The following is a 12,369-nucleotide window of genomic DNA, read 5'->3' on the forward strand; positions in this document are numbered from 1 at the left end:
TCCACTTCACTAATAAATATACAAGTAAAACATTATTTTTCCGTTACACAATTATCATATATTCATACCAATAAATTTTCTTCCAATAGACATGATAAATAGCAACACTGATAAGAGCGGATCCAATAAATGACAAAACTGAAAAGATGGAGAATATAATAAAACCCCTAGAAACTTGACTTGATAAGAAGCAGCTCCAACATGAATCACAATGAAGATGCCAAAACTATCTACATCTAAAACGCAGAACGAGCCAAAACCAAAATCATTCACATGTTGCTTTTTACTTCTCAGTGGTCCTTGAATTCCTTTATGTCAAACCTTTGATACAGGTAAATCAATAGAAATACTCCCTGCAAAGTACATTGTTCACATAGCATCCGTACGTAGAAAAAGGAAACTCTTCAATAGAGGATTTGCCTTTTCTTTTATATGTATAGTGTACTTCCTACTATCATAAAATGTTTGATGTACCTTTTTTGTGTATTGGCTTAATTGCTTCCTGTAGAAGCAAAGGATAATAGCGTATTTACTTACATATATATCTATCTAAGGTAAACTGAAAAGACCTGCTTAAATGATAATATTTCAATCAATCAGAAATGATAGTAACAAACCAGTCAGCAACCTGCCAGAAAGACGAGGCAATAGAACAATTTAATTCTTGAATTCTGCAAATTTCTGCAACTTCTACAATTATTCATAGCATAAACTATTCATATTCTTAACAATTGTGTTATAATTAATCCTGATTTTACATGTACTGGATAAGCCCAATCCTTTGAGACAAAATCTTAACCTTGAATGGCACAACAGATGAATAATCACTCAGGGCTTTAACCTCTCTTGATTAAATCCTCAAATTGTCTGCCTCGCACTCTTATAAATAGCTACAAGAAGAAAATTTTTGAACTACGGGCCAAAAATGAGCCATATAACATACACGACAAATGAATAGTTAAGAACAAGTCAGACATTTCAAATGCAGCAGCAGATGAAGTCTGTGTTGTCTTATGCTTATGCATGAAATTCAAATGGTTGTGGTGGTTGAGGTTCTCCATCCTCCACAGCTGTTGCAGGCAATTGTGAATTTGACACACTTCCCACTGACACAGATGATGCAGGTGTATCACTGGAAATTAGCACTTCTGGTTCGGAAGGCTGCAAGTCCCTCAGCAAGACAAACCCTGAACGTGCTGGTTTAACGGGAACATATCTACTATCTTCAAAAAATTTAATATACTTCTCTTGTGCTGGGACAACCCTAGCAGGGTTCGTTAAAACCTCGGAAGATGTCTCAGCTTCAGCTTTCTTCTCAGATGTATTATCAACCTGCATGAATTACAAGTTCGTTCCCAATGATAAGCATGTCTTTGTGTAATTTCCCAAAGATTTTTAAAAATTAGTGATATATCATATATTTTAGTGAGGGCATTAATTAGGCCTAAAATATCCTTCTAAAATATCCTTACTTTTCCTGAGATGGTGTAGTATTAAGGGAAAAAGTATTGTACACCAAGCTTCCTGTCTATAAAATTGAACTGTGCATCCTTTTCACGAGGCAAGTAAAATATCCAATGACATTTTCTTTCGCTTCTCTTTAGATCTTTATATATACTATATATAACAATAGTGACCTAGTGACCTTGAACGAGTTGTTCAGAAGAAAAATTACATGGTCAATAACAAATTATTCATGTGAATATGTATAGGTGGTTCTCAAGTCCCAATTAAGATTAATTTGTTTTAATTATACATACTCAGACTTGGAGCTCATAATTGCCAAAACTGGAGCATTCCACCCACCTAAGTAGAAGGTGAATAAACAGGAATAATATAATTTACTGGAGAGTTATGATCAATGGAAAAGAACGTCATCAGATTGGGAAATAAGGAGAAATAGGTTGCAATAATGAGGCAATAGAAGGTTCTCATTGTGATATCAGTTTGGCAATGGAGAAAATAGTAAATACTAACCGCAGTAATGACATTATTTTAATGGAGCTCATAAGAGTGCTTGTGGTGGATGGAGGTGGAACGCTTTGGGGAACGAGTCCAATAATATAGGAATTGAGAATAGAAGATAGGAAGGTTGAAATAATGAGGCAATAGTTAGGTAGTTGTAATTAGAAAGGTTAGAATGTACCAGTTTGGCAATACAGAATAGACCGTTGCAGCAATAACATTATTTTCATGGAGACCGGACGAGTGCATGTGAGAAATGGAGGTGGACTGCACTGGTGAACCAGCCTGAGAATATATAAGTATTTGCTAAGCCAGGGACACAAAAGGCATTTTGTGCCAACAGTTGTAAAGAATGTGAAGTGTCAAAAGTTAACAAGTAAATACTTGTAAATCAATGAAAGATACATATTTTTTACATCTGGAAAAATTGAAAAATTCAGATAAACAAGAATGAAGGGCCTATATGGATTCTTTATAAGACCAGCGAACATGCATGTGGCAGCACTATTGAAACCACGTTTTTGTGAGAGAAAATTTGACAAACTATGTTCATACATAAACTCTATTTTTCATTTATTTTCTCCATGTATCATTTTTAGGTCTAAGAAAATGGCCAAGAATGCTGCTATTACAATAGATTCTTAACCAAATAAACAACATGAGTAAACAACAGAAATTGTTTGATTAATAATGAGTTAGTTTCATGAATTCAAAAAGTGTAAAGCCTCAAACATTTCATTACTACATGAAAAATGGTTCTGACTAAAGTTCATACTAGTTACCTGCATAGATTCACCATCCTTATCACCAGAGTTTAGGCCCTTTGATGCTCCTGTACTACCATTAGCAGATAGGTTTGTATTTCCATCACCCATAGATACTTTTTCAACTGCAATTTTATTATCTGCTTCCTTTTTGGCTCTGCTTTTAGCCCTTGCTGACGTGGACAAAACAGCACTTGGCAACTTTGCTGCCGAGGATGTTGTTGGAGGTGCCGTGGGACGTGGATACTCAAACATTGAAGGTCTCACATCAGATAAGAACTCAAACTTTGGTATCTTGAGGTCATAGTTAAGCCCAATAAACGAAGTGGGGGCAAAAGATAGACTCAAGAAATATATGAGCGGATACCAATACCAAAATTGAGTGAATACTGCCATTCCAATAACAGCTGTCATCCTATCGTGCTTTGTCCTAGAAAGCACTTTAATTGTTACATTTCTACCACCTGCATCTAAAATGCCTGATGCCAAAATCGCACCCATCTTACTCATGGTATCCTCATGCTTATCTAGAATTATCTTCTCCAGTTGACGCCTGACATAGTGACAAGCAAACATTTTATTATAGTAGTGACGAGAATGAACAGGAAATTGCAAACAGAACTTGAGGAGCCAGGGAACAAAATAGCACTTAATTTTAGCCTCTTATTCACGTAGTTGCTATCTTACACACAATAAATTACCTGAAGTTACCAACACGTGGTTCACGTGATTCATTTGTCTGAACAAGAACCATTGCCATAGCTATAAGAGCACCTTGGCGAACAAAATCAACTACATCTGATGTCAAGGGCTCTAACAGTGAAATGGCTTCACTTAATCCTGTCCCAGCACAAGAAATGCCAACTGCTATTGCAGCTCCATATCTAACATGTGGATTGTATGATTCTGATAGCAAGGATACTACTCGTGGTGTCTGTAAATAATCCAAGACAAAAAAAAAATTAGTAATGCTATGTGCATTCCTTTTATTGAAATGGAATAGTTCCTTAAAAAATTTAGACAAAATAAAATGATGTTAAAGATGATTTTCTATCAGACATGTACAAGAAATGGATGAACAGGATCATTTAGAGAGTACAAACCTGCTCAGGTTCTGAATATAAGACAAAACCAAGGGCTAACACTGCAGTTCTCCTTACATCGTCACTGACATCTGAGACAGCGAAGTGTAGAAGGCGTCGAATGGCCTTGTTATTGGATGTTCCACGGTATGCCAAGGCAAGAGCATACATTCCACCATAGCGCAAAATGGGATCTTGATCACGTGTCATCTGTTCAATAAGTGTGTCAGCCTCTTCTTCCCTTCCATAGACAGTAAGAGCTATTCCAAGAGCCAAACCCCTGCATAGGTTTTCCATTCCATATCCAAGAGTATCTATCAGGCAAGATGAAGCAACATGAAGAAATGCAAAAAGGCAGTCACATCTTAAGGAAACTACAATTATATTTAGTTTGCTTAAATTAACTATTAATGCATCAATATATCTTACCTAATAATCTTCTCATGCTGTGTATCATGTGCATATGCAAGCATTTCACCTGCTTTTTCACTTGCTGTCCCAACCATCAGTAGTCCCATGCCAATACCTGCAGCTTCTCCAGCCACTGCACTATCTGAATAGAGGACATTCTTGATATCGTCATAAACTTCTTCATCAGCGGTTCCTAAAGCCGCTAGACCCAACCCCAAGCACGCACCATGTTGGATTACCTGTAAAAATTAAAATGCAACTGTAATAAATTTTCTTGAATAAAAATTAAAATAACTAAAAACACAGGTTGAAATCAATTCCCAATCACTGGTCAGTCCATTTGTGCAATGAAGATAGATGCTTACTTCGACACTTGTGTTGCGCAAGCTTTCACGAAGGAACTGTTTGATACCTTCTCCATGATTGGCATGTATGAGTCCTAAGGCATAAAGAGCTCCACCCTCAGAAAAGGGACTCCCACCCCCACTTGCACCATTCTGAGGAAGATATGGAGCCATCAAAGAACGGCCTTGTTGAAGATGACCCCTATGAATGACTCCCAAACCAGCAGTAGCACTGAACTTTGCCCAGTTTGTAGCTCTACTCAACCATTCCTGAAGTCACACATGTCAAAAATGTACCACACAGTTAAGAAGAAACTAAACTCTGGACAGACATAATTAATGAAAACCGAAAGAATCATTATTTCACCAGATTTTCCCTGAGAAAAGTATCTGCAGTTGTCCCAGCATGCATAAGGGCATTCGCATAAATAGTCGCACTATGACATACACTGTTACGCATTTCAACTGACTGCTTTATTGTCTTCAGGATAAGAAGATCTGACCTGCAAAAAAAGCATATATTTGACAGGAAGAGACAATGTCTTAGCTAGTGAATCAGATGTTTGGAAAGGGGGTAAGCTACCTAAAAAGTTAAAAGAGACATCAAGAACTAGATGGCTTAAGAGAAATAGGAACAACAGCTCCTATTATACACTATGCTGAGAGAAATAAATATTGGTAATTAATGCTCACTTCCAACTACAGATCCTGGTAAAGTTGTGAGTTAAAATAAAAATGCCATTGTGGATGAAAACACCTATATAATTAAGCGTAAGATTGTATCAAAAACAACATGATAACTGTATCGATATGAAACCAATGAACGTTGCTTTTTACAGAAAGACCATGCCAAGAGACTGGTTATGCATGTATCAAAAAAAATACATTTATGCTCAGTGTAACCAGAGTTGCAAACAACTAATTGGATACAAGAAAAGCTTAAGCAAGGTAACGCTTCAAACCTGTTGTGACTGTACAAAAACTGCAATAGCAGATGGATAGGTGTTTCACCAGACAAAATTCCTTTTATTTTAGCTAGTCTTTCTGCATAAGTGGCTTCTTTTGCATCCACCTCATCAAGAGGTCCAGCAGAATTGGGATCATCTTGCATTTGAACATCACCAGAGGTATCCATTGCAACAGAAGTTTGGCCTGAGGTAACATTATCATTATCAGCCTGCACATCATCTGAAGGCTGACTGGCATTTGGACTTTTAAGGACTCGATATTTTGGCTCAGGAAGCTGGTTTCTAACATTTATCAGGAATGCCTGATACTCATTTTCATACAAATCAAAGGCTATCTGATATGCCAACAAGGCATCATCCTGCAAAGATACAAACATATAATTCAGTTCCCCAAACTAGATAATGAATCATATTTCCAAATCTATGTCTATGTCCAATGCCATGCAATAATTCTATAAAGAAGTTACCTTGTCTCCTTTCAAGAGATTCTCCAAGATACTTGAAACACTACCATGCTCATTTAGAAACATTAGGCACTGACAAATGCTTAAATAGTCAGGTGAAGGAAGCTTCTGGTAAATTTTCACAAGGAGACGAAAAACCTGAGAAAGCAGATTTCACAAGTCATAAATAATATATTGCATCTAATCAATCAGTAGTCAATGGCATTTTGAAACTCTAATATATTAAAGATACAGTGCTCCAATATAGACTCAATTCAAACAAGCACTGAGAGAAGAAAAGAACTAGAGCATGCATAAAGAATAAATAGGTAGCATTTTAAGATGTTTTTTATCCACACAAATCAAAGAAATTGCTTTAACCAATTCAGTATAACCATGCACATAATTTTGAACATGTAAAAAGATTCTCACAAGTGTGTTTTTAAGGATGTCTACCAACTCATAATTATAATTCAGCAATAAGTAATATTCTTACCATGCCTATCAAATACCATTAGATTAAATAGATTAAATGTACAATGTTTAAGAGTCTAAAGCTTTACCTGATACATTCCTACTTACATACTCTAATGTCCCCTACTAGGAGGCTGCCAATTTCCCAATAATCAACACCCATTACTTAATATTATCATTCCTTAAATTAATTTATTAAACTAGATAACCATATTTATTCATAGTACAATTGATGGTGGCAATATTCAAGCCCCAATTCTTACCTCCTTTCTAATCCTCAACCCTGGATGGGGATTTGCTTGTCTAGGGCGCGATAACACCACCTCCATAATTGGCCCAGGTTTCAAGAACATCCATCCAGACCACCCTTGGGGCTCACCTCACTTGGGATGGATTTACTCCGCTTCTCCCTAACAACACCACACCTCTCCTTATGGGGGGTGGGGGGAGGGCAATAAAAATGATTGAGTAATTGGGCTATGAATATGCTAGTATCTTCTGTATTATGAATATATGCATATATCAATATCATTAGCATAATATAAACATCAATTATATTGTAATCAATATACCTAGTGCATGTATGTAATTGATTGTATTAAATACTTGGGAAACAATATGTATAATTACATAAACAGATTGATGTTATAAGATATTAGCTTCATACCAATCTGCTATCCACAATAATTGCCAGTAACATAATAATGATCTGCCAGTATATTAATATGTTCTGTTCCTTCCATGATCCTCTCTTCTCAAATACAGAACCATCCTATATAGCTTTGAAGTGGAGACGTAGAGTCATCCCTCTTTACAAAGGACACCACTCTTCATAGGGTGAGGTCTCTTCCTTATCGGTTGCTGTCCCTTCAAGTCGTGGCTGTCTAGAAACCGATTGGTTAAGACTGTTGTAATTTGTTAACATTCATTTGTTTAGAATTAACATTTCCTTGTTTCCCAATAATAGTTCATTAGGGTGATCGCACCTTAGCAAGGATAATAAACAACCTTTTTAATGTGCAGATAATCCTTATAGTCTCTTGATCCAATTGACATTCTGTTGCTGTTAGGAAACGATCGGCTCTTAACAAACCTTCTTCCAGGCAGATTTGCTGTCTTGTACTATTAGCCTCTTGGATTAACTTCGGAAATCATAAAGCCTTATAAATAAGACCATTTCTGATCAAATGGTATCTTTATTGGTGGTTCTTAAAATCATGTATGACATATAATTGTGTGATTGAATAACTTTATGTGTATGAGGTGATTGTATACTAGATTAGCATTATTTAGCAATTAATTCTGCATATGATGATTTGGTACATTATATCACTTTATAATTGCAGGCTGCAGCTGACTAAATGATGTAATATCCCCTAATTAGTTTTCCTCAAAATTAACTTAAATTTGCCCAAATCTAAAATAGGCAATTAAGTTTTATGGGAGTACCTTTGTATACTGTTTTCCTGCAACAAAATTAGAGAACATATACGAAATAATACTAATAACTGAAACATATACTGATGAATCAGATTGAATGATATAAATTCTTAATGTATTAATTACCATTAGTATTATATTTGTTACATAAAATCAGATTGTAGGTTAGATTCTTAATGTATTAAGGTTAGATTCTTAATGTATTAATTACCATTAGTATTATATTTGTTAAATAAAATCGGATTGTAGGTTAGTTGCCATTCTTTATTATCCATCTTCTTAATGCACTAGGGTAGGCTAGTTGGATAGGGTGTCCAAGAAATCCTCCATCCTAGGCCCAAGAGCAGATGCTACATCCCTCTTGGCTCCATGAGGCACATGTTAAGCATCCACCATGGAGTGGCGTACCCATTGAGGTATCCTATCGCCGTTCCCCCTCATCACAACCACCTCCTGTCTTAAGCCCAAGAGCAGATGCTACACCCCTCTTGGCTCCATGTGGCAGGGTTTAGGCATCCACTATAGAGTGGTGTACTTAAGAGAAGGTCCCTAATATACAATGACACATTTTTTATATTGTTTTTGATTACAGGAAAAACAGGTTTTGAAGGGATCCCGAAACCCTTTACAAAAGATCCTTTAAAGATAATAGCATTAAGAAAAAAGAAAAGACATTCTACAAAAAAACAAGCACAGTTCTAGGCAAAAACCAGCATAAAAGCCCAACAAAACCAGCAACATCCAGCCATAATAGAAAAAAGACAAAAGATAAATTACTTAATGTTTTTAAGGGCATTAGCCAAATTTCCGCTAATCCCTTGCAAATCTTTAAAATATTATCCCTGAGCATAGGGATTTCCTTGAAAGAGGCCAAAGCATCTTTTTTCATACTCGCCCTAGTTTTGGCCGCACCACCAGGAGCACTTTCCACTGTCCCTACCTCAATAGCATCCTCATCAATATCTAGGTCCACAACAGGTTTGGAAGTGTTGGAGCCATCAAGGAACTTGGCAATTTCCTCTATATTCCTAGTCACAAAGGTAAGGATATCCGGAATCATAACTAAAAGTTTTTGATGGCAGTTTTTCCTTCCTCCAGTTTACTGATCTGAGCTTCCAGCTTCTCCGCTTTTTCCTCCATACCCTTTTTCCACTGCTCCTGGTTACTTTCATTTTTCTTTCCCTGCTCTTCCTGTTGCTTATCAATTTTTTCCAGACTCTTGATTCTTTCATATACCCACCTATAAAAACCCATTCAAGCCTCAGACTGGTTTTTGAGTTTATCCAAAATAATCCCATCTCCAGCTTTATCTTGTTCCCTGCTCATTTCCTCCTTATCCTTCTCCTGCTCAGTTTCCATTTCCCTTTCCTCCTTATTAATCTGATTGTCCTGCTCCTCCATTGGCTGGCTGTTAACATTACCAATACTCACGTTGTGGTTAGGGCTATTCTGATCAGAAACATCCTCAGCTCCTCCTTCCTCTTCCCCCACTTCCTCTTCTTTCCAGCTCTCCTCTCCGTCAGACTCATCGGTCTCCATCTCGCTTCCATCTTTTCCCATGTCCTCATAATCAACCTCTGTATTCTTTTGTTTACCCATGTCCTCTTGAATTTTCTCCAAAGTGGCTTTTTTATCCTTTTTGCTCTGTATCAACTCATCCTTGTTGGGCCCACCTTCCTCAATCTTCCTCTTTCCTTTCCCCGGCGACACCAACAACCTCTTGTTTTCCTGGATAGCCAGAATTTTACAATGCTCATAAATGAGCAAAATAAGGCCATAATGAAGCACAGGCGAAGAAGGGTTCTTGCTATGCTTATTCAAAGACCGCGACAGAGACCTGAAAAGGTAATAGGGCAAAGAAATCCTCCTCATGTCTAAAGTGATTTAAAAGTACAAAATGGTGAGTGTAGACCTTGGTAAAACGACCCTCCACAGTAATATATTCCATAATTGCATTAAGCACACAACCCCAGATTTTCTTGATATTAGAAGCATCATAATACCCCCCGTAGCTTTTCCTAATTTCGCTCTTTCCTTCTCTTTACGCGGAAAAAGCTTTACTGCATTATTAGACACTTTCAGGTCCCTAAAGAAGTTAAGACCAGAATGGGGCATACCTGTGACCGTCGAAATGAGGTCTGCATCCAGCTTAAACCTAACACCATGAATTTTGAAGGAGCCATTTATCCACTTTTCAGTAACTTTGGTGACCGCTAGGTTTACACTGCCTTTATCATAGTCTACCAATTTTTCCATGAAATGTGACATGAATCCCTTCTCCAGCTTTGTCCATACCTTAAGCATCTCCCGCCATCTGGAAATATTATCAGGTTCCTCTCTTCTTAGATCCCCCCCCCCCCATTTTAGAGTTCATTTTACAATTTCTCTGCTTCTGCAACTTCAAAGCTTTCTTCCAAATGACACTCGGCTCTTTGAAAATGCACACCCACAAAGCGTGCGGAAAATTAATATTCTTGTTTAGGACTCTGCCCTTCTGACGTGCCATCATCACCTTTCTAAAAATTTGAAGATTAATCATTAATACTTCCATGATTAACATGTGATCCTTCTTTCCCCATAAATCTGTCATTTCTAATGAGTTCTTTAATATTAAAATCAATATTAACTTCCCCATTCCATATACTTTAAGCTTCGGAAATTACGCCAAGGTTCGCAAGGCCATCTGCTACAGCATTTTTTCCCCTGAAAGCATGTTCAATAATAATTGATTTAAAGCTTGAAATAATTTCTCTAGCTTTAAAAATAATATTTTCTATAGTCCACAAAGGCTCAATTTCTCCCTTAAGGCATTTAATAATGTTAAGTGAGTCTCCCTCCAACTATAGATTATCATGATTGAGATGTTTTGCTATAATCAAAGTACTCAGAGCCGCCGAGGCTTCAGCATAATGACTAGTTTGGTTACCCAAAGGGCCAGCAACAGCCACAAGGCAACTTCCAGCAAAATTCCTAACAATGCCCCCATAACCAGCCTTCCCAGGATTTCCCTTAGAAGCCCCATCAAAGTTGGCCTTAATCCATCCCTGTGAAGGAAAGCACCAGAAAAGACCATCCCTACCCTTATCCTTACTGTTTCTATTAATGGAGAGGTTCCAACTTTCATTAAAGTCTTCTTTAGCAGCTAAACCATTATCAATTCCATATAAACATTCAAAGATCCCTCTATAGATTTTATCCACCACCACTTCAGGGTTCGCATTTTTATCCCTAAAAATCCTGTTGTTGCGCTCCTTCCAAATGTTCCATATGACAATAGGGAGAGTTAGTTTCCACAGCTCAACATTCTTAGAATTGGAACTAGGGCAATACCATTGCTGCCAAAACTCTTCCAGAGAGTTCGGGAAAACCCAGCTCAACTTCCACCTACTAAAAATAATATTCCAAATTTCTTGACTGAAATTGCACTGGTAGAGGATATGACAAGCAAAAACAAATCCACGCTTATGGAGATTATCAAGAGTTAGCACCTTATTTTGGATAAAAATCCAAAATAAGATATTAATTTTGGGCGTCAACTTCTTTATCCACACTTTAGCCCAAAAAGGGATCTCTTCCTAAACTTTGTTATGGATAGACACCGTTGAAGACACAGAATATTTCCCGTCATAAGTTTCCCTCCAAATCAAACAATCCTCAGAATTGTCCATAAAGATTTTGGAAGAAAGCAAGATCTTTAAAAATTTTAATCCCGGACAAAGCTGGTTGAACTCAATCCACTTTCCATTTCTCCAGTAGTCTATAACAAAGACTCCATACCTACTTTTGAACCAGTCTTTCCATTCCTTAAGAATGGGGATTTCCTCCAGCGGTTTATCCGTTAGCCATTTGTACTCCCAGAATCTAATAATTCTCCCATTCCCCAATTTCCACTTTCTACCAGTTGCAGCCCAAGCTTTAGCCGTTTGCACTGCATTCCAAATTGCAAAGCCTTCCACCAAAAAAGAATTTTCCATAGATTCTTCCTCAGATGGTTGCATGTAAAGGTATTTCTTTTTCCAAATTGAATTCCATTCCCTTTCCTCCCCTTTCATTCTCCAAATTTGTTTAGCTAACAAGGCATTATTCATAGTTATAATGTTCTTTAATCGCAAACCCCCAAAAGCCTTAGGAGTACAAATATTATTCCATGCAATAAGGGGGATTCTATTTTTATCTTCACCTCTGTTGACGTGTATTTTGTACACTATCAAACACAGAATAAAATACCCAAGGGTACCTTATCCTCTCTTGAGTAAAGTCTCTGAATGCTGAAGATATCGCAAAAAAAGGATCAATCAGGGTGACTTCAAGGTTCTTCGCTGTAGGATCTCTACGTGTGGATAAGCACCAGTGGTCGTTGTGAATGTTGTTTCTTCAAGGGGTCTTACGCACTTTGAAAGCCGGTCCGTATTACTTTTACTTGACAGCAGGAACGGGATTTTTTCTAATGCTAACAAATTCTCAAAAAAGATCAAAAG

At 37.2% G+C, this 12,369-nt stretch overlaps 1 protein-coding gene across 1 annotated transcript in view; it reads right to left on the reverse strand.

Moving 5' to 3' along the window:
- Nucleotides 1-638: 638 nt before the first annotated feature.
- LOC131041052 (26S proteasome non-ATPase regulatory subunit 1 homolog A) overlaps nucleotides 639-12,369 on the reverse strand; it is a 62,448-nt gene continuing 50,717 nt past the window's right edge. The window contains exons 6-14 of the mRNA XM_057974025.2: nucleotides 6,002-6,136; nucleotides 5,529-5,893; nucleotides 4,934-5,069; nucleotides 4,588-4,836; nucleotides 4,241-4,461; nucleotides 3,833-4,091; nucleotides 3,431-3,663; nucleotides 2,748-3,282; nucleotides 639-1,332 (exon numbers count right to left, since the gene is read on the reverse strand). Coding sequence (XP_057830008.2) covers nucleotides 1,018-1,332; nucleotides 2,748-3,282; nucleotides 3,431-3,663; nucleotides 3,833-4,091; nucleotides 4,241-4,461; nucleotides 4,588-4,836; nucleotides 4,934-5,069; nucleotides 5,529-5,893; nucleotides 6,002-6,136 — 2,448 coding nt within the window. The 3' untranslated portion in view covers nucleotides 639-1,017. The remainder of the gene's footprint in view (nucleotides 1,333-2,747; nucleotides 3,283-3,430; nucleotides 3,664-3,832; nucleotides 4,092-4,240; nucleotides 4,462-4,587; nucleotides 4,837-4,933; nucleotides 5,070-5,528; nucleotides 5,894-6,001; nucleotides 6,137-12,369) is intronic.

This window comes from Cryptomeria japonica, chromosome 11 (genome assembly GCF_030272615.1).
Source record: "Cryptomeria japonica chromosome 11, Sugi_1.0, whole genome shotgun sequence".
In the NCBI taxonomy this organism is placed as follows: domain Eukaryota; kingdom Viridiplantae; phylum Streptophyta; class Pinopsida; order Cupressales; family Cupressaceae; genus Cryptomeria; species Cryptomeria japonica.